This window comes from Colias croceus, chromosome 2 (assembly GCF_905220415.1).
Source record: "Colias croceus chromosome 2, ilColCroc2.1".
In the NCBI taxonomy this organism is placed as follows: Eukaryota; Metazoa; Arthropoda; class Insecta; order Lepidoptera; family Pieridae; genus Colias; species Colias croceus.
The window spans coordinates 6,449,871-6,472,594 of NC_059538.1; the positions used below are offsets into that span (position 1 = coordinate 6,449,871).

General features: G+C 32.3%; 5 protein-coding genes across 26 annotated transcripts in view; 2 read left to right on the forward strand and 3 right to left on the reverse strand.

The window, feature by feature from the left end:
• LOC123705668 (TLD domain-containing protein 2) overlaps positions 1-1,412 on the forward strand; it is a 97,704-nt gene extending 96,292 nt beyond the window's left edge. For all 21 annotated transcript variants that reach the window (XM_045654603.1, XM_045654605.1, XM_045654599.1 and 18 more), the window contains one exon: positions 178-1,412. In XM_045654603.1, coding sequence (XP_045510559.1) covers positions 178-313 — 136 coding nt within the window. In that variant the 3' untranslated portion in view covers positions 314-1,412. The remainder of the gene's footprint in view (positions 1-177) is intronic.
• Positions 1,413-2,550: 1,138 nt separating this feature from the next.
• LOC123700012 (RNA guanine-N7 methyltransferase activating subunit) lies at positions 2,551-2,913 on the reverse strand. Its single transcript, XM_045647097.1, has one exon. It carries the CDS (start codon positions 2,911-2,913, stop codon positions 2,551-2,553), a length of 363 nt encoding a protein of 120 aa, XP_045503053.1.
• LOC123700028 (protein cereblon-like) lies at positions 2,787-4,899 on the reverse strand. The gene is made up of 4 exons (XM_045647132.1): positions 4,839-4,899; positions 3,622-3,830; positions 3,222-3,387; positions 2,787-2,949 (listed from the first exon to the last, which is right to left on the reverse strand). Exons 1-4 carry the CDS (start codon positions 4,897-4,899, stop codon positions 2,915-2,917), a joined length of 471 nt encoding a protein of 156 aa, XP_045503088.1. The 3' UTR covers positions 2,787-2,914.
• A 2,072-nt stretch (positions 4,900-6,971) lies between these two features.
• LOC123705694 (transcription factor E2F7-like) lies at positions 6,972-8,754 on the forward strand. Its single transcript, XM_045654658.1, has 3 exons — positions 6,972-7,399; positions 7,478-7,811; positions 7,887-8,754. The coding sequence occupies exons 1-3, from the start codon at positions 7,212-7,214 to the stop codon at positions 8,364-8,366; spliced, it is 1,002 nt and encodes a 333-aa protein (XP_045510614.1). The 5' UTR covers positions 6,972-7,211; the 3' UTR covers positions 8,367-8,754.
• Positions 8,755-14,535: 5,781 nt separating this feature from the next.
• LOC123705703 (prenylated Rab acceptor protein 1) lies at positions 14,536-22,405 on the reverse strand. 2 transcript variants are annotated; one of them, XM_045654671.1, is made up of 6 exons: positions 22,237-22,405; positions 21,218-21,320; positions 20,849-20,952; positions 16,328-16,412; positions 15,783-15,891; positions 14,536-15,408 (listed from the first exon to the last, which is right to left on the reverse strand). In XM_045654671.1, the coding sequence occupies exons 1-6, from the start codon at positions 22,305-22,307 to the stop codon at positions 15,305-15,307; spliced, it is 576 nt and encodes a 191-aa protein (XP_045510627.1). In that variant the 5' UTR covers positions 22,308-22,405; the 3' UTR covers positions 14,536-15,304. The 2 variants fall into 2 exon arrangements, with proteins under 2 accessions (XP_045510627.1, XP_045510626.1); XM_045654670.1 differs by having other exon boundaries at positions 22,216-22,405.
• Positions 22,406-22,724: the final 319 nt, after the last annotated feature.

The following is a 22,724-nucleotide window of genomic DNA, read 5'->3' on the forward strand; positions in this document are numbered from 1 at the left end:
GTGAATATAATATGTGATAGTATAGTAAATTCACGGTGTAATGGTAACCCACCCACACCGTGAATTTTGTTTTTTTTTCAATTGTATGGGTTTTGTTTACTGTAGTATCTCACTCGTTCAATAATCCCCTCCCTTACCCCTTTGTCGTGTACTAATGTCGTTTGGTGTACATTGCAGCGGCAAGTTCGGCATCTGGTTGGACGGCGACCTGTACCTGGGCCGCACGCAGCGCTGCACCACGTACGGCAACGAGCCGCTCAGCACGCGCGAGGACTTCATCGTCAAGATCATGGAGTGCTGGACGTTCATATGAAGCGTCCACCTTCATCCCGTCTTATGAAATTCGCTACGAGAATTTGACACCGCAACCCGTCGACCGCGACCGGGCCGCGGCCGCGTATCTCTAGTCAGAAGCGCTGAAGCTCGACGCTTTGATTCTCGTGTCGCCGCTCGCCCGCACGCAGTCGCCCGTCGCCGCACGCAGTCGCCCGTCGCCGCACTGCTGACTGCGCACACTCGTGCACCAATCCTAGTCAATTGTCGTTCGTGTGTAAGGACGGACGCCGCCCGCGAGCTCCCCTCGTCACGTGTCAATTCAATTAATATTGTAACGTTGTTGACGTTGTAAACGTATTTGTAATGACATCAAATAAATGTACGATGTCCGGTAGAAATTTATATTCGTAGGTGGCGCGATGGGAAAGGCTCGACTCATATCAGACCAAATTACTGTTACACTTTTGGAAACAACACATTTAATATACGCTCGTTTTACGGGTTGTTGACTGATGTTAAATTTTAACGTTTTAAATTAAAATATACATACATATTTAAAAATTTGTAGTGTCAAATTTTTTATTTCATTCATTATTTGTTATTTTTATAAAACTCGAGTTTTACCTATTGCCATATACGTGGCATCTTTTATACAATTCAATTGTATGAAGTCAACAACCCTATGACAGTACAAAGCAAAACGCATATCACTTGGCCGAGCTTTTCTCACGGGTCGTAGTGAAACAAATGATCATTGTGTTTAGAGAGCTGTATATCGGTGTTACCCAGTTAATGTTTATATAATGTTCACGTTGTGTTGTCGATGTTCGCATTATTTACCGTAGTACTGCATCCGAAGGTCTCCTGGCAACCACGGAGGAAACTTGCCAAATAAACGAACGTGACTGGTTCACTCTTTATTATTTAACTGCATCTGTATTAGAACTGGTGACACGATCAGTAATTATTAGGTTTAGTTTACGTAGTAGAGGAGTATTTGTTTTGTTTTCATGTCTGTTTGTATATTAGTCATATTCTTAAGTTAGTGAGCATAATTTATGTTAACACTTCACTGTGATTTGATTGATATGGCATTTTATTGTAGGTATAATGGAATTATTATACTGTAACATTATCGTTAGCTTTTTATTTGAGTATCTTTGGTACACTATTCACCATATTTAGAGGGAATGTATTTCAATTACATTCATAAGTATTTAAATTTATGTTTTATAAGTAATCATAAAATTATTTTACGATGTTATCGCTTGAGTACATAAATGAGTAGCCAATAAATTGATAATGTATTATAAATTAGTAAAGATATAGTTATTAGAAAGCTTAATGAATGTAATTGTCATTGTGCTTAGTAATTGTGTCACTTAGCATGGTGTTACTCAGGTTTCTGGTCATAAGTTATCGCTAAAGACGCCTATGACCCTCTTCAGTAGTTTGTGTTAAGCGTATATACAAGTTTAACCATAATAGTACCTTGGAAGTTTTGTGCAATATTTTAGTGTAACATTCTAGTTTGCTGGTTTTTAGAGGACTGTAGAAATAGTATTCGACTATGGTTTGATGTATAATATAGACATTTACGCCATTGCGATGTATACTGTTAAATTAAATTCTATGTGGGCCTTTATGTGAAAACGTTTGCAGCAATGTTATTATACTCCAAAGGTGGATCTGTGTCGCATCAGTTAGCTAGGGCAGCTTATTTATTACATTATGTCAATTATTCGCATCGTAGAGCATGAAGCTATCATGAGACTAGTAGCTGGCATCAGCAAATCCTATTATTCTTTCATTATAAGGGCTAAAGATTTAAGCTATGAGATTATTGGTGAGATATATTTTTATGCAGTATCGTAATTATTTGTAATCGTTCATAGTTATAGCGGCATCGAAAATTTGTCTAAGGCATTGTTAAGCACATTTATTTGCGAGTGCATCTGTCCATGCAGTACTATAGATTGTTATTTGTCATCGGATTGTCATAGAAATCGAACTTATTTTACAGCATATGATTATATCGGCATAATTGTTAAAAATTTTAATTATAATAAATATTGTTGAGTAGTAATGAGGAATGTATATTTATTTGTTTGACTTTAATTTTCATTAACTGCTGTAGCTGTATTATTTCAGGTGATCTATTGTAATTTCTAAGTTGTTAAAATGTAAATCAAGCCATAATAACTGAGAATATATTCTTTTGAAAAAAATGTCTTTATTTTATTTAATATCCTTCACTTATGCTAAGATGTAATTTTAATATTGTCTTCTATCATATCGGTTACCATAGCTTCTATCATCTTGATGATAATCACTATAACCTCGACTATAATTTTCACCAGATCCTCTATCATGGTAACTGTCGCTGGAGCCTCTCTCATGATATCTTCTATCTCTGTTATTATATCTATCTCTATCGTAAGGGTTAAATCGCCTATTATTGCGGCGATCATACCGTCTTGAGTTATTAGAAGGCCAGTTATTTTCTAAAATAGGAGGCACACTTGGCTCTGCATTGAACACTTTCATAAATTCTTCATCTTTTTCAGTAAATCTGTCTTTAAACTCCTCTTCACACTGAGCTAGGAAATCTTTATCTTCAGTTGATAATTCTGCCATGTTATAAAACTGGATATGCAATAAGGGACTGCAAAACTGAAAGATTATTAAATTAAAGTACTTTGAGAGCCTTTTGGGTCTAGCCAGAATAAGACATTCACAACCTTACTTAAATTAAAAAGTATGTGAGGAAATAATATATTGTTCCTCTTTAACAGATTTTGATGATAATTATAAATAATGGCAGAGAATTTAGATAATAATGTGAAATAAAATTATAGTAGCAAGTAGCTACTGTTGATAAATCTGTCAAATTGAAAAAAAAATAATCATATAGAATATAGATATATATAAATTTAAGGAAATACCTTTTTCGCTAAGAAGATTAGGTAGAATAAGTACAAAAAAGCGATTAAATGTATAGGTTTGTTCTGGATTACGATTTTCAAAGAGCCAACCAATTATATCTCCACATTCAGGGCATAAACATGGTTTCCAATGATATCCAGGGAACCACAATTCTTCTTTCTCCCACTGAAAGTACAAACAACATATATTGGGGTCCCAGTACAGGGCAGATGCATTTCATTAAATATTTTTAATAACGTTTCCATTAATTTATATTATAAAGTAAACCATAAACCATTATGACTAAGTGTAAAGTAATACTTCAAAACCTGTGCAATAAGTGATGAGTGATTACTTCTATTCCATAATGCAATCCCAGATTCTAAAGCTAATAAGATAAATTGAGTAGTTTTTACTAACCTCCCCAAATCCAATACAATTGGAATGGTTAGCGGTAATTATAGTGAATTGAAATATAATATCTTTCCTTAATATCTGAACCAATATATTTTCTTCATTAAATATTGTGTCATTAAAAGAATATAGAGATGAATGACTTTCCTTTGCAATTATATCACTAGCGTTCGATATGTTATTACCACAACTTCGGCATAGTATAATATTCTCCTCTGAAATAGGTTAAGAGAAGAAATTATATAAATACTTTAGAAAAAACTTTATAAATAACGAGGATTTGTGGTATTTCATGTTAGATAATGCGAGAACCATGGTTAACAGCCAAAGATGAAGACAAGAGTACGATAAAAAGAATTAAAAGTATAACCATCGTCAATATCAAAATATAATAATATTATGTTCCACGAATCACACACTGCACTAGGTGTTTATTGCGAAGTATTTCATTTACCTGTTATCAATACTATCAATTATCTGTCTGGAGACGTGGAACTCAATAATGGGGTAAATTTATTATCAAATCTCAATTACATAGGTAATAGGTAGTTAGTGATTGACATTTGACACATAAACACATCAAGTCCAATTTTGGCATTTGATTTGCCTAGTTCAGCAGTCGCTGACACTGTCAGAGGGGCGTGGGGAAATAAAGTTGGGCGATGTAAAAATCTCCTTTGATTCGGGGAATTTATGAACGGCCAGTTACGCGAACTGATTTTTAGGGTAGTTAGGATAATTTTTTTGACTTGATGTACCTAGTGGCTGAACGATCACATAATTTTTTATTTATATGCATATTTTTACATTACATTACATTATTTGAAATAAGGTAATAATATTATAATTTATAAACGCATCCAGCAACAACAACACACTTAACTATCTGTCATAAAATGACGTTTTACATGATGACGACCTCAATGACGACTTTCACCAAACGGGCCCCCCCTCCCCAAATATGTTTTTATTGTTTTAAATTTTTACTTAGCCTGTAGCTTGGCCTGTAGCCATATCGTTAGTTCGTGGTTTGTTCTTAATTATTTGCTTTAAATAATTGTTTGTTCGTTAATTGTTCATTAACAATAAACAAAACAAAAATATCATAATATAAATTTGGTTGGGCCCCCATTCAAAATTACCTACCATTAATATTTTGTTGCATTATTAGTTTATAAATTTTTATTGTCGTTTGTTCTTCAGTAAATAACGTTTTTTCTTACCTTTTTTTCGAGCATTTATTGGCGTTTGATTGTCTAATTTGCAATTATTTTTGTGTGACATTTCAAAAAAGTTGCATTGCGCATGCGTTATGTTGCATTCAAGATCTTTTTAAAATCATAACAAACCTAGATTCAACGAAATACTGTATTAGAATAACGTGGATGAAACAGAAACACTTTAAAATTTTCCTATATTCATTAAATTAACTTGAGATTTTTTAAATAGCAAATACAAAATAATTAATGTAAACTATAATATATATATTATATATATGTCGTGGTCATATCGTAGATTTGATCATTTCATGATATGAGTGGCCATTTCACGAAATGGTCGCATATCGTGAAATGGCCAACATAGTTTGATCAGATCGTTAAATCGTCAACGTTTCACGATTTGGTCATCCACATTTGGCCAGATCGTATAAAATATAAAGAGTCCATAAAATATTAAAAAATTTCAGAATAACTATATTCTAAAAACTTGTTTAATGTCATTTAAGTTAGTGCCGCGGCAGCGGCCGGCGAATGCCAGAAGCGAATCGTTTTTGCAATAGAAAACAGTTAGGTTAGGTTAGGTTACACTTTGATAAACAACGCACGAGCCGAGCGAGCAAAGCGAGCGTGCCGCGGCAGCGGCCGGCGAGGGCCAGAACCGGATCGCTTTTTAAAAAACAAACAATTATAATAATATAGTAGTAGTTTCTTAAATTATTTTATTTAAGTCGCATTTTTTCTTAAATACATATAAGATATCCACATTTTCCATAGTACTCGTACCTCTTCGTCGTAAATTCTTTGCTATGACTTTCTTCATAATATTGTTATTAAACGAATTATGAAGTTTTTAACTGCGAATAATTTAATTTTCGCCAGCGGCCGCCATCTTATCACATAAACACAGAGCTTGCAGCGCCTCTACCAACGATTAATGTAACTATTTTACGATATGATCAAATAATTTTTGTCATTTCATGAAAAAACCGTGCGTTAATTGGCCATATCGTGAAACGATTTCTTATCATTGATCTGCCCAAACCACATCATGATGTGGCCAAACTAAATTGGCCATTTCACGATATGCGACCATTTCGTGAAATGGCCACTCATATCATGAAATGATCAAATCTACGATATGACCACGACATATACATAATGCATAGCATCAATAGAATATTACTTCAGATACGTCTTTTACATAAGTTAACCCTTAATATGGATGTTATTGAATGAAACTTCTTTATCGGGGTTGAAAAAAAATTTTGTGTAACATTTTTTCGGTACACGTGACATTTTTCCGTTACGCGCCATCTTTTTCTTAACCCTACCACGCGTGACATATTTCTGTAAAGATGCGTAGAGTTAATTATTTTTTGAAAGATAAGGTCATAAAGAAGTTTCACTTCTTACGTGTGTCCACTACTGTAGGGAGACTGTAGACGTGGAGTCTCACAGGCACATTACTTGCTCTGTGACAAGCACAAGTAATTTTAAATAACGTAAACGAGCGTAAACGTTTCTCGACGCTCAACTGGCTTTCACTGTATCAAAATCAACTACTACATAATATTTTCTATTTGTAAATTATCAATAACAAGGCTGAAATAGACATGGTACATCACTTGGGACATATCATCAGGAAGGCATCAGGATCAGGATAATGCCATTAAGATATAAGCTTCTTGGCCATTAATGTACTTGTAGTGTACAGCTGTTAAGCTATCGGTTTAAATGTGTGGTTTTCATATTATTAATTATGAAATTATTGCACTTCTATTTGTTCTTACTGTTCTGTGTACTGAGCATACCTCACACATGCTCACACCCAACTCACACCTCACACATTCTCTGTCTACGCCTCACACCAACCTCACACAGATCGTGCACAGAGCTTACGACAAAAGCGAATACATATGGGACTAATATTAATATTGGTGGTCTTGAATGAAAACAGTGTTTTCAATTAAATAAGTGAAAATTTATATAAAATGTCCAGATAACTATAGAGAAATTTGAAACATAGTTCAACTGCATTAAATTAGCATCCATTAAAGACTAAACCATTTTCACTCGGAAAAAGATAACGAATTGAAATCGGCAAAACGGAACGTAACTCAATTTTTTATCCTTACAGCTCGCGCGCATTTACTAATGTCACTTGTCAAAGTTGTTTACGGTTAGGTTAATAATTTTCTAAAGAAATTACATTATTAAATTAAATTAAGTGAAAGATAACAGAACTAATTTCACAATGGTTACTAAAAAGGAACCTTCTCTTTAATCATCTAAAATACAGCCAACTTGATTTTGATTCAAGTGTCAAAAAGTACGCGAATATTTCAACGTAGGATATTTACATAATGTTCCCACACAATGTATGAAGATGATAATATAACTTCTACTCCAAAACGATGCGTGCTCACTGAAGTCACCAATTCGTCAAACTATGTCTCCCCAACAGCAAATTTAAAATTGTTGACTAATGTGGCCTTGCATTATCCCACGCCGCCGCCGAGCACAGTACACCGCAAAGAAAAATCTTTGCAAATATTATGCGACAAGTAAGTTTATTACAATGAGATTTGTTAGAGTGGTAATGTACCTTTGCTTAAAAACTTAATCACACTTCAATATTTTAGATTCCTGGATCTATATCCATTGCATGGAAATGGTCCAGTTGAGCTACAACTAGATAGTACAGCAGCTCGACTGGGGGTGGAGAAGCGGCGTATGTACGACATAATAAATATTTTAGAAGCTATGCAATGTGCAGTCCACAAGAGAAAAAATACATATCTATGGCATGGTGCGTCAAGATTGAATTCATTTTTAAAGATGTTAAAAAAGCAAGGAGAAAATTTAAGACTGTCTGAAGTACTCCGGGGGAGGGCGCCAAAGCCACCAGCCCCCAAGCACAAGACTCTTGGAGTATTAGCACAAAGATTTCTCATGCTCTTTTTAGTGGAGCCTCCTGTAAGTATTTTCCTTATTTTATATTTGGTTTCAATTTTAATATTGTTATTTTAATTAATACGATTTTACTTACAGAACAGACTGATTAATTTAGAAATGGCTGTAAGTGTACTCATAGACACAAACTCTAAATGTAAGTCAACATTATCACCAGAGCAAATGGATCGTCAACACAAATCCAAAGTGAGGAGGCTCTATGATATAGCCAATGTACTGATTTCAATTGGTCTCATAGAAAAGGTGTATGGTAATTCAATATTAAAGAAACCAGTGTTTAAGTATGTGGGGGTTAGAACAAAAAAGCTTGATAAAGCGGATTTGTTTACACCATCTCCTGTGACACCGGTGACAGTGTTGCATGGGTCACAACAGCTCACACCGTGCCATGTGTTTGCTGGCAAGTCCAAACGTAAGTTAGAGTTCACCACTCCCACCACTAGCACGGATAAGCTAGGTGTGACCACTCCTCCACACACACCATCACACAAATGGGATGAAATTTTACTTGTAGCCGATATGGAGTTAAGTAGAATTAATAATGGAGTAACTTTGTAAATCCTTGATAATTGTTATCTTTAATATTATGATATTTTTATATTTATTATTTATAAGAGGTTGCAAAAAAGATTGACAAGTATGAGACAAATAACAATGAACTTGCCAAATCTTACATTTTTGGTAAATATCAAATTCTATGAATTTTTAAATATTACAATATCCTAACAATCCTTTTAATATGTAATTATTATGAATTAATAATAATATTTAAGTGCCTTCCTAACTTTATCTAAAATTATGTATACATCATAACAATAAAAAGTATGTAGGAATGAACTGGTCTTCCATGAAATATTTTATATACAGAAAATGAACTTATTAATGTTTTATAAAAACTAAACTGTTCTCTTTGTTGAAAATTTTATTAAAGTGTTACTAATAGAAAAAATTTTAATATAGTGCAATTTGGATAAAAATCTGATATTTATTTATATACAAAAAGCAAGCATTTACCAAGGAAATAATGTTATTATATTATACATATTATAAAATAACCTCACTAATCATTCAGGTATTAAAAAATTTGGTTATTTTTTATTTATTTAGTTAACATATTGAATTATATTTAAAAAAATAAGTGGGTGTGCTGAGCACACATGTCAGAAGTGATACTTTTTTGGCATGATTCAAAGACACCAAAATTGTTGCATTGCTCTAGGGTGTGATGGTTTTGCCATGACGTCACCTCAAAATTTTATTCTCAAAGCGCCAAGTTTCACTTCAAAATTAAATTATATTATAGTTATTTCCAGTGAAGTCTGAATTTTCATTTGTCTTTATTATATGAAATGTTACATAAAATTATATCCAAAGTAGGAAGATTTAGCCCTCCTAATCAAAAACTTATATGTTGCACAGTATTGAAAGTATGGATTAGTGAGCTTATATAGTATGTAAATGTAAATAATTCAACATTCTTCCTTTATTCATGGTAAACAATTTAAATCAATTAAACAAATTATATACCATGTTATTGACTTTAATTGATGTATTGCTTTCTTATATGTAACAGCTGACTGTATTTTTATTTGTATGCAATGGTTATATAATATGAAATTATTTTAATAGTATTTATACATAGAGAGACATATTAAGCACATAATTCAGATTAATATCATTAAAAGAACATAATTATGTATAACCTATCAATTATCTTAAACTATTCTCTTTTAGCCGACATCATACTATATTTAAAGATTTTAAAATGTTATAAATTATAATGTATATTTCAATACATATTATACTTGTAGAGTATTAACCTTATTGAATGTGATGACAATTTTGAAAATATAATAATTTAACATCTATCTATCTTATGACTGAGTAGGAACCATAATAATTGACTGCAATTTAGGTGAATAGATGTTGGTGTGTCAACAGGTCCTTTGGTAAATGTGATTTCATGTAATATTTGTAAGTGAAACTAAGTACCTAGTTGCTAATATGCCAGGTTGTCTATATTATGCATTTATAATCATATTTTGTTAAATAAATATGGCAAATTTTACAAGTGTTTTTTTATTGCTCCTATAGTCAATGTGTTGCTTAAGGTGGATGTTCCGACCGTCCCTCCATACATTTTTGATTACCTCTAAACACTTAACACAGACACTATTTCTTTAAAACTAATCATTTTATCACTTCTCTATAATGAAATGTGTGCGCGTTCGACCTTTTTAATCAATAATTTACAATATTTACTTAGAAAAACAACAGTAAAATACCGGAAAAATTTGACACTTCTACAGTAGTGTGCGTGACTTTTGCCAAGCGAAACACGACATAAAGCACGACATCTAGCGCATAGACTATATACTTATTACAGATCTAGCGCGTCAATGTCTAAACGAAAGGCGATGTTTAGACTTAAGACGCGCTAGATGTCGTGCATTCGCGTTCGTTATCTTATACATAATGAGCATAATTCTAATAAATCAAAGTTCTGTGTAAAAATTGAGTAATTTTATTTCCAATCGTTCAAAGAAAATAACAATAAAATAAAATAAAACTAATGACCTTAGAAACTATGTTTTTTTTTGTAAACAATTTATTACTCATTATTGTTCGTCCGTCGTAGGTCTGTAAACTGTATTGTACACTCTTTGTTGTACACTGAAGGTAAATGGTACTGTAGGTACTTTAGTTCGGCGTCGTCGTCGGCTTGATATAAATTACATTCTTGATTTCATTTGACACGCGCTATGATTTGCGCGCGGAATTTCTTGTGTTGTGTATTTATTTTTGTATGCTATGCATTTTAATTGATTCAAATTGCAATGTTTCTCTAGTATGCATTTGAGACTATATTGTAAATTGTAATAATTGATCGTGGGTATAGTAATTAATTATTCTAATAACGCAATTAGTAATATATGTATTTTCGGTGGGATTCAAAACAAAAAATTGGCCCGTGATTTTTATGAAATTTCACCACATTGCAAATCACATCAATCATAGTTCATACACATGTATGACGAAAGTGATTAGTATTGTGGCTAACATTGACTCATCAGTTCATCACTGAAACCAGTGATAAATCAGTACCTATATCATATTGTGTTTGAATATTTTTAAACAATGATATAAGTATACAATTATTATAAATCGGTAAACTATCAAAGTAATCACAAACTTGCAAACATTGGTAAAATGTCCAGTAGTTTATGAGCCTATTCATTACAATCAAACAAACAAACAAAGTTTTCCTCTTTATAATATTAGTGTAGACAAACACTATGAATGCGATCACGAATGCAAATTCGGGGATTTTCTAATTATTGCTAAATAATAATTGAATTCGTTTTGAAATACTCTATAATTTTTAGTGTATAAATATTAAATAGACATTTATAATGTGGTGCTCATTTTTTTTGTACTGCTAACGCTATTGTAGGTACCTATTTTCGTTGTTTTATTTCAAGTGAACACGGCCATACAATTTTGTCACGAGCCGCCTATGATTGTAGGTACTTTTGTTAGGCTCCTTCGTCGTCCGCGTCGCGTCGGCTCGAAAGTTCTTGATTTCATTGTCACGCGCTATGATTTGCGCGCGGATTTTCTTGTGTTGTGAATTTATTTTTGTATTATTATTATTTTTTATTTTTTTTTTATTTTATTGATTCAAATAAAATATTTCACTAGTATGCATTTGAGACTATATTGTATTATGTATAATTTATCGTAGGTATAGTTATTCTTATAACGCAGTTATATTTTCGGTGGGACAATTTGACCCGTGATTTTTCTGAAATATCACCACGTTGCAAATCACATCAATCATACACACGTATGACGAAAGTATAGTGGCTAACATTGACTCATCAGTTCATCACTGAAACCAGTGATAAATCAGTATATCATATTTTATTGTGTTTGAATATTTTTTAAACAACGATATAGGTATACAATATTATTATAAATCGGTAAACTAGTACCAAAGTACTTCCGAATTTTCAGACAGACAAACAAGTAGTTTGAACACGCAGTTTTCTTATACTAGTAGCAAAAATCAAAACCATAATATTATGTTTACCTACTATATTTTACTAAAAGTCGAGTGCGTCAAAATCGTAAATAATAATATAATGTTTTTCACCTTCCTGGTTATTTTCCTATAGTAAATAGTGTTTTAGGTTTGTTGTTGTAGGTAGGAATAATAATAATTATTCTTACTTGTTGGTTATGAAATGTATATTGAAATAATTTACTTTTACAAATCATTAGTGATATTAGTTTTGAGTGAAAATGCTTGGATCAGCATAATATTATATGGTACTTCAAATACATGTTTTGATAAAAAAACAATAGTGTAATAAAATAAAACTGCGTTTTATTGTAATCAATGTTGACAGTTTTAAATTCCAAAATTATTGATCATTAAAATAGTTTACACCAACAAATATAACTTTTATTTTTATAACCATCGTTCATAATATAAACCGTAGCAGGTGGCGTTTTGAAATTCTGTCTACTCATACAGAAAAATGGAAAACTTGTTTTTTTTGTAAACAATTTATTATTCATTATTGTTGTTTGGCTGTGTGTTTGGCAACTCGAAGCGTGGTCGTCCGTCGTAGGTACTTTTGTTCGGCGTCGCGTCGTCGCTCGTCCGCGTCGGCTTGATATAAAACATTCTTGATTTCATTGACACGCGCTATGATTTTCGCGCGGAATTTCTTGTGTTGTGAATTTATTTTTGTATGCTATGCATTTTAATTGAATCAAATTGCAATATTTCTCTAGTATGCATTTGAGACTATATTGTAATAATTGATCGTGGGTAGGTATAGTAATTAATTATTCTAATAACGCAATTATATTTTCGGTGGGATTCAAAACAAAAAATTGGCCCGTGATTTTTATGAAATTTCACCACATTGCAAATTATATATTATACAATTACAATTACAATTATTATAAATCGGTAAACTATCAAAGTAATCACAAACTTGCAAAATATGCTTTTCCGAATTTTCAGACAGACACACAATTTTATTAGTTTGTTTTAGCAAAGTAGGTACCTATACCTATACGCTTACGTCGCGCGTCGCGTCGCGTCGTCGAAAACGGTGCGCCCAGAAACAAACATACCTACCTAATTCAGTTACAATCCTTTTTTTGTTCCGTAATATATTGTATTCTAATACGATTTTTTTTATTCGTCGGCCAGTTCTACTAGGTATAAAAAGATAAAATTGAAATATAATTATTGTAGCGACAGCCATATGTTACTATGTTTTCGTAAATATGTTTTTCACCTTCCTGGTTATTTTCACATAATCTTATATATATATAAATGAATCGCAAAATGTGTTGGTAAGCGCATAACTCGAGAACGGCTGAACCGATTTCGATAATTCTTTTTTTATTATATTCCTTGAAGTACGAGGATGGTTCTTATGTAGAGAAAACGTAAACATGTACCACGGGCGAAGCCGGGGCGGACCGCTAGTCTAATATAAAAATGAATCGCAAAATGTGTTGGTAAGCGCATAACTCGAGAACGGCTGAACCGATTTCGATAATTCTTTTTTTATTATATTCCTTGAAGTACGAGGATGGTTCTTACTTCTTATGGAGAGAAAACGTAAACATGTACCACGGGCGAAGCCGGGGCGGACCGCTAGTAAATAATAAAATAATAAATAGTGTATTAGATATGTTATTGTATCTTGTATACCTACGAATAATTATTCTTACGTCTTGTTGGGAAATGTTCAAATACCTACCTATTGAAATAATTTACTGTTACAAATCATTAGTGTTATTAGGTAGTTTTGAGTAAATAGGCATGGATCAGAAATTCAGAATATAATATGCTACTAACTACTCAAATACATACACGCCAAACTTGTTTTACATTCACGCCATCTAGAGTTCAATCTTTATCATTTTTGTATACGTCTGTGTGTGTAAACGACCCTGTATGCAATGACAGATGTTAAAACGCATGGTTTTACCGAATTGGGTGGATTTTAAGGCAATGATATGACATATTTAAATAAAATATAATATTCAGTAATCGCCATGACTATTCCTACGACCTTAATCTTTTCCAATTACGCAAAAACTCAAATAAACTAGAAATGTAGAATTCAGCGCCATCTAGCGGGACATTGGCTGGGAACAGATCGTAGCAATCACCTTAAACATATAGATTTAAATAAAAAGAATGAGATTTTTATTTAATATCCCACCTAGGCCCTAGCCCATTAATTACTTAAGCCACTGGGGGAGAGGTTGAACCATAGTCCAAATCTCATCTTAATGAGAAGAATATCAGTAATGATCATAAAGACCTGTTTTAATGAAAACAAAAAAAAACAGCTAAGTCTTCTAAATAAATCAATCCTTTTTTGAATCTCACAATGTCTTACCAGGGGGTTGCGATCAGAAATTCCAAATTCTAAAAAAAACATGTATGCGTTCTAACAGACGAACGGCAAGTTGTGAAGTGCAAAGGCTACTTCAGCCGTCGCCACGTCCTGTCGACATATTGACTGCTGCCGTCGACGCATTGACGACTGCCGTCGACAGGTGGCGACCGCTGGAGTAGCTTTTGCGCTTCACAACTTGCCGTTCGTCTGTAAGATCTGTAAGCATACATAAAGGATCTCTTTCTGTGACATTGCAAGAATATTATACCTAGTAATAAAAAAATATCACGTAGTAATTCTAGTTTTATTTACATTAAATTAAATATATACATTATGGTTACTTTAAATTCTAGTATGTACTATAGCCATGCTAATTTGAAATTATTTTTAATATAATATGTATATAAAAATTACAGATCAGTAAAATAAGTATAACACGCGTAATAAAGAAACGAATCTAAAATGGCGGCACAGGTTATCATTCCGTCTTTACTCACACATGATTATGGTAGTTTTCCAATTACAGCACTAGAGCGCATTATGCGGCATAATGCTTAACGTTGAATGTTTCAACTACAGCAACGCTTCGCACAATCGAGCACTCTTAAAAGTAATGCGCGTGATGCGTGCAATCGATGCTAACTCAGTGACAGAATTTTAATTTTTCCCCTTTAAATTCGGCATTGTGCGCCACTGAGTCGCATTATGCTCTGTAATTGGAAAACTACCTATGTATATCTGTGTATTGTGTTTAGTCACACTTATGAATTTGAAATGTCAATTTAGGTATGGACCGCCATTTTAGATTCGTTTCTTTATAGGGACGGCTTTTATGTAGTTTTTAATTTACTAGACAGACACAAATGACTAAACATTTGTATCTATGAACAATAAATTTTGGAACATTTACTTCATGTATTATGATTAAATATGAAAAATTGTAGAATTAATGTTAATTAGGTAAGTATGTGATTCCATTATTTTTCTATTATAAGTGCTTCAGGTATCTTAACGGAGGGCCGTTCGTTGGTTTGGCATGTAGAGAGGCAATTCACATTGTCAGACTTGTTCAATCATGGGAAACTTTTCAGGGTCGTCCAAAACGGGTAAAACTTCCGCATCGAAGAAGCTCGCGTGGAGTGCAACCACGGTCACCGTTGCACCTGTTAGACGACAGAGAAATATTTGTATGCACATAAAAACCTTAAAAAAACGTCCTTAAAGAATAAAGATAACGTAGTGGTTGGAAACCAGAGTTACCTATGTTAAGAAAATAATAAATTTTTCTATTATTTTTGGTTTTATTTATTTACTTCTCACTTATCCTGATCGATACACCTATGACATCACAATTGACAATACGGCGCTGAATTAATCCTATTCTTTCAGTTAATTTTATAGAATTTCTATATAAAATACTAAACTATTGGAAACTGAATGCCAAATAGGTGAGTATAATGGTTGATAAAAACTTTTTAAAGTTAAGCGTCTATCTGATTATAGATTATCAAAAGATGGACAACAGTAATATATTTACCCAAAACCCAAAAAAGTACAGCACCAGCGCCAGCCAACCACATGACAAGGGTGGAACATGCAGCTGCCACCACATACTGCTGAGTTTTCGTTAGTTCCCAACCACCAATCTATAAAAGTCAACATAAACATAACATTATAATGATTTCCTTTGCATTAGAAATACAAAAAAAAAAAAAAGTAAAAAAAGTGTGTACTTAAACAAAAAATACAGTAGAAACTGTAATCTATACTGAGTTTATTTGAACGCGCTAATCTCGGGAACTACTCGTCCGATTTGAAAAAATATTTCGGTGTTAGATAGCTCATTTAGCGAGGAAGACAGGCCATATAACATCACGCTAAGACCAACAGGAGTGGAGCCACGCGGAAGAAACCACGGGGCGCAGCTAGTTTGTAATAAATAATAATTACATATTTGAACTTACTTTAGGCTGAAATAAGAAGAATTTTAGTTTTAGTACCTAAACGTAACTTTAGTTTTACTGTAACTAAAATATAATTTAATACAATAAAATAAATCTAGGAAAATAAGTGAGTACATACTTTCCAAGTATTGGGTCCAGATGTCAATTTTTTGTATCCAAAGAAGCTTGCCACCATAGCTATCAGCAGCAATGGTGATGTTATCCTAGAATATACCTAATATAGAGTTAGCGGAATAGGCAATAGGGGACGTATTCGGCCTTCATGGAGGTGAAAGATGGAAAAGGGATTGCTGGCCAGTTAGTTGGATATATGTCAGGCACCGCGTTCGATTTCGCTCTCTTGTTTTTCGACACCCGGATCGGATAGACGTCACCATTTTTCGCTTGTCAATATTTTAATATTAAAAATTGTGATTATTCTTTAAAAGTATTTTATTTAAAATAAATAGCCGTCTAAAAGGCTAATTATAGATAAATTCTTAATATTCTTATCCAATCCGTGAAAAAGTCTAGGAAAGATAACTTCCCAGGTCCATATCACTGGGTTGCTGACACATCCGAAGAGTGCGGCCATATAGAGGGTACTGCAACTTTCCGCCTTAGATTACAAAATAAAGTACAGATGGAGCATGACAACCGCCCGTCGCCCTTGTCAAAGAAAATACGAAATCAAAAACAAATACGTCGCTGCACCAGTGCTATAGCGCATAAAGTGTCATGCAATACGTCAAAAAGGGTTTGCAATTTTAGTAAAAAAATGCCGTCTTGTGATAATAAAACGCTGTAAAATTTGTTCCCGACAACAAAAAAAAAGATAAAACATCGTTTCACAGGTTTTCTGTAGATTATTTGGCTGATTTATTTCTTTAATACGAATAATAATTTTACAGATATGAAGGAATACAAAACTTCAACGTATGTTGCCAGTATTTTGAAAATGAATTTGCCATTTTTATTGGTAAAACGGTAAAATGGTTAAAAGATCTTCAGGGTAATGCTGTTGGATTTTTCGATCGTGAATGTGATTATTTGTATAGTGCACTAAAGGTTCATGATAATTATTAGATTATTTTAATAAGCATAATACATCGCACCCTTAAAACAAAAATGGCACTAAACGAAAATGTTAATTTTACAGTACGGCCGTTTTAAGATTTTTTAAAAATTGAATGGGTGATATGGAACTAAAAAAATACAAATATAGATTTGTGATCGGATTAAAATAACAGTTTAACTAACGCTGTTTCAGAATCCAGTGGCAAACAATAAAATTATTGATTATTTATTAATGGAGAAGCATTTAAAAAAAATGTTTAGTATAGTGTCGGTTATAGTTTTCTAGTTATTCAAAATTTTTGCTTAATGACCTCTAAATTGTCATTTTCCCTACATTGTAATAATAACAAAGAGAGAAATAAAACAGTAGAATTACTAAAATAATAAAGAATTATATTTATTTGGCACATGCTCACAGTTTTCGGTCAAAATTTCCACACATATTAATAATTAACAAGTCTGTTTGAATCTAGATAAAAGTATTATCATAAATTACATTAACATTGAAATCTTGTTCTTACTACTTACTAATCAGTACAGTTATTAGAGGTATTTCAATTAATCTGCTAAGGATAAAAGTCTTTCGAAGTAGGAACTGTAAAAGTTACGTAAAAATCAGCGTATTAAAGGTTTAATTATCATGAGTCAGCAAAAATCTTGCAGTAACTTAAAGAATAGTTTTTCACAAAAAACCGTAAGTAATTATAAAAATATTGTATCAAAATCTTGTAAAAACTTAATTAATTAAAAACCAGCAAAGCCTTTTAGCAATTTAGTCGTTAAGCTCAGTTCTAGAACCGTAAAAAATATTAATAAACAAAATAACAGTAACTTAAAAACATTTTCGCACATAAATCACAAAACAAACTTATCCGCTTTTTTCTCCTTCTAAAATACCGGTTGATGTATTTTTCTTCTCTACCACATTTCTAATGCACCTAAGTATCTGGAATATTTGAAAAAAGTTTTGCAAACCCTTTATTTGTGAGCCGTTAATCTCGGAACTTCGTTAACCTTCTTCGGTTTTCTATTGGAATTAATCTTTTTATATTGATATCTAGGCTTTATCTCTGTTAAGTTAAAAATAAGTTTTCGTGACTCTTCAGAAATTCTATCTGCGCATTTCAGACGACATGTACTTCCACAAGGTTGCTTAATCATTTTAGCTGGGTTAATGTTTTGAGTTTGAAACATATTTTTTGCCTGTATTTCTTAGTATCTTCACAATATTATTTTGTAGTAACGATCTTATTATTTTTCGTTTTCTTGTAATTGCATTCAACTGGCTGAGTTGGAGCTTCTTTTGCAGTATCGTTCATCGTTCCTGTGTCATTTGTATTAAAATGTATGATAACGACGTTATCAACAGGGCTGGAAGAGGCGACATAATCACTATCATTCGGAGCAAGACCACTTTTTAGATTCGAATAAGCAGGAAGATGATCACTTCTTTGATGATTATAAGAAACTTCAACAATCTGAGTGAAGGAAATGTCATCAATTTTTAAAGAGCTTGGCATTTGGTCATTCATGTTACTTTACATTTTGCGTTCTCTGTTTCGTCATCCGGATTAGAAGGGTCGAAATTATTACGTGTGTCATTGTGGTACTTTGAGTAATTTGTTGGGTGTTTGACCTTTGTACAGACAAAGCTGAAGCTGAACTGGATGATGTGCTTGAGGACGAAGATGAGGACGAGCTGGACGACGAAGACGATGACGACGAGCTTGAGTTTGATCTGCTGCATTTTTTCTTTGATGGAAAGTATGTTCTGTCATCGTCTGAGGCGAGAAAAAAGTCACCTTCGTCACTGTTAGTTTGGTTGTGATAAGAGCTAGTTAAGGGTGAACTTCTCATGATGTTCAAATCGGACGCACTCATTGTTGAAAGCGGTTCTGTTGAACCGCTTTCAACAATGAGTGCGTCCGTTATTGTTCGTATTATAAGTGCGTATTGTTATATCGGAATTTCTTTTAGAAGCAGGCTTAGTAATTTGAGATCCATCATCGTCTTCATTGTTCTGAGTTGATAATTCTATTATACTTCTACATCTACTTCTTTTCGGATCCATGATAGTTTAATGCCTTAAACAAAAAGCCTTTTCTTATTAATAAATTCGTATAAAAACAAAATTCTTATTAAAGTTAACATATAACTGACACTTATGTAATTGCGCACAGCGAAAATTTGAAAGCATATTTATTGATTAAATGGCTCTTTAAAGAAAATGCCCGTTATTGAATTCATATAAAAACAAAATCCACACTAAAGTTATTGAATAACTGGCATTATATTCAAACTGCCACTTATGCATTTACTCACTGTAAATATTCTAAAGCAAATTAATTAAATAAGTGGCACTTTACACAAAGTGCCAGTTTTTGACTCACCTCGAAAGGAATTCCCTCCGGAGACTTGACGCGAACTGGCATAGTGCCGGTTTATCAATTACCGTCCGGACAAATTGTGACAAATTCATAAGTGACACTAGCGACATCTAGCAAAAATTTGACGCATTAGAGCTACCGGGATCTTTGCGTTAGGCGCGTTTCGTTTTATGCGTTTTGACTGCATACTTAACTAAAAAATGAACTTTTTTGTATAGTGCCACTTATGTTTTAAGTGTGCGACATTATTTTGTTACTTTTATAAAGCTTAAAAACGTCATAGTCGTTTTCGCTAGCGATTTAATTTATGTGAACTCCATGATGGATATGATGAAAATAAAATGTCCCGTATTCTCGACTAAAAACTACCGCTATTCGTATTCATATATTATGAAAAATAAAAAATAATATAATTATTATAGTTAATATTGAAACTTTTTTTATGTAATATATTTAATAAAAAATTGAATACAATTATTTTGTCCATATATATAACTTTAGTAGGCAGGTACTTTATGTAATAAAAGAATTTAAATAAAAATTAAAACTTGACTTCTCATTTATGTATATAGCCTACGTCACTACCGCCACTAACATAATACATAATTCAGATCATTGCAATGAAACCTCACAACTCAAAATCGGTCCAACGGTTTATACTGCAGGGCGTGTCAAAGAAATATTATACATACATCCATAAACTCGAAAAACATAACCCTCTTTTTTCCGTAGTCGGAGAAAAATTTGGGAAATTTTTCAATATCTGGCAACATTACACGCACACAGAAGCACCGTGTACGTACAGTGCAGCGGCGAAATGACAGCACACATAGCTTTATTGAAAATGACGATAAATCATTCGGTTTAGTTCGGCAACGCTCCATCTGTCTTTTATTTTGTAATCTAAGCTTTCCGCTATATTAATTACTATTGACAACAAGCTTTGGATGGCGCGTTAAACTTTTATGGTCAAAATGATAACACTATTTTACTATTACCATTAACTAACACTAGAAAAACATTTTTTTTTCTATTTTTATTTATAGATATTATATTATAATTATGAACGAAAAAAATATTCATCTTTTGAATTATTAAAAAAAGATCATGACACATAATTAAAATTTTACTAGATTTAGTAACGGTGAGTGCAATGAAACAAAAGCTCTATAACTTAAAAAAAAATATGTACTTACAAACAATAAGCAAATAAGCCCAGGAATATCATTAAATAGTTAGCTTGAAAATATTCCACATTTCGGTAAAAACGTCGCGATAATCTCGGTATTGACGCTGGGACCTGTAAAAAATATTTTTTTGCAAATGTTGTATTTGTATTAATAGGTATTTTTTGGAATTATCTTTAGTGGGAATCTTTTTATATCATGAAAAATCAAAATGACTATAATATGATTCTATAAATTTACTGGACATTTACGAAGTCCCTTTTTATTGGTGGAGCCATTAATTTAGAGAAGAAATATAAATTTCAAACGGGAAATGAATCCCAAAAATACATTAAACTGTAACAAAATTAACAAGGTAGCATGCATGACAAAGCTTACTTTAAAATTGTCAGTAGCCACAAATTGTGTCCATGGTTTACGTGTAGAAAGGACACCCATCACCAGTGCAGGTCCGGCACCGCTCCGCACATGTTGTAATATTCTGCAAACATAAAAAAATTGTCATCATATTTATAGTAGTAGTATTCTTTAATTAATTAGTGCATTGTGCAATTATTATTAATTTTACAACACTATAGTTAATTTGAGTTAGCTGTAGGAAGTAATTGATCAAAATAATTATTATGGTTAGCACTTAGCAATTGATCCACCATTAAATAAATATTATCTCACAAAAACTAAGACTCCTCTGCCAGAATACCTATAATGTTGTAATAAAGAGTTTAGTAGTGCTAAATTTAAAAATTAGGTATGTAAAAAAGGATTAGTTCAGAGCCTATTACAGCTTTAAGGAATACATGGAAGATGAAAATCCATAGAGGGTTGTCGCAGAAGAACCACAGGACAGTTCTTTGGCATATTATGATATATTAAGTTATGTTATATTAGATATAAGTTACACATTATGTAAAATTAAATTGTGATATTGACATGATTTTGAAAGAGCAACTATGGAGTTTCTTGCCGGTTCTTCTCCATGGATACTGCTTTCTGAATCTGTGGTTTAAAAATATGTAATGAAGATTCAAAACTGCTTCTAAAAGAAGTCTAATTTAATAAATAAATGTTTGAGTTTGCTATGTTCCTTGTTCCCGCATCCCATCTAAATACACAGTGGGGTTTTAGTTGGTATGTAGGTAATATAATATAGTTTAATGTATTATTTTATTATTTAAAATAATAAATACCTATATGGTATTTAAAATCATACAATAAGCAATAAATAGAAAAGTCTTAATAATTGGAAATATGAGTTATAATAAAGTTAAAACCACATTTATAATTTACTTATCACATTATTTATAAAACTCAAAGAAAATAAAATCATGTTCCACGTCCTTATTTTTAACATTTGTTAGTAAAATATATAAACTTACAATTCCATATCAATAACATACTTTTGAAAACCTCTTTTTTCTGTTGTGGTGTTTATTTCACCAGATAAATCAATATTCACATTTTCAGACATGTTTGAAGTTTGTAAAAATAATCCTTGAAAAATCTATTAGAATCTAAGATTAGAATAAATAGGTACCTAGCGACGTGTGTTTACTGCAAAATATTTTGATTTTGATGGAAATTGGAAATTGGAAAATGGAAATCAGAAAATAAGTCATTCTGTCAAAAGTTTGAAGTTTTTCAGTTTTCTTAAGAGATTTAATTAATGACCTGGCTACGAGACTTTTAGTCAATTGAAGTTTGACTTAAAAAAAAAAGACAAAAACAAATACAATAGAATGAAGAAGAAGAAGAGCAATAGAAAGGATAATATTTATCCCTTCTTTTGCTCTTTATCGTATTCAGGATTATATTTAGGTTGAATGTTTTCCTATCAGCCAGTATCCTTACTAAACTCAATTTTTATCGTGACCCCGGTAAGCCCCGG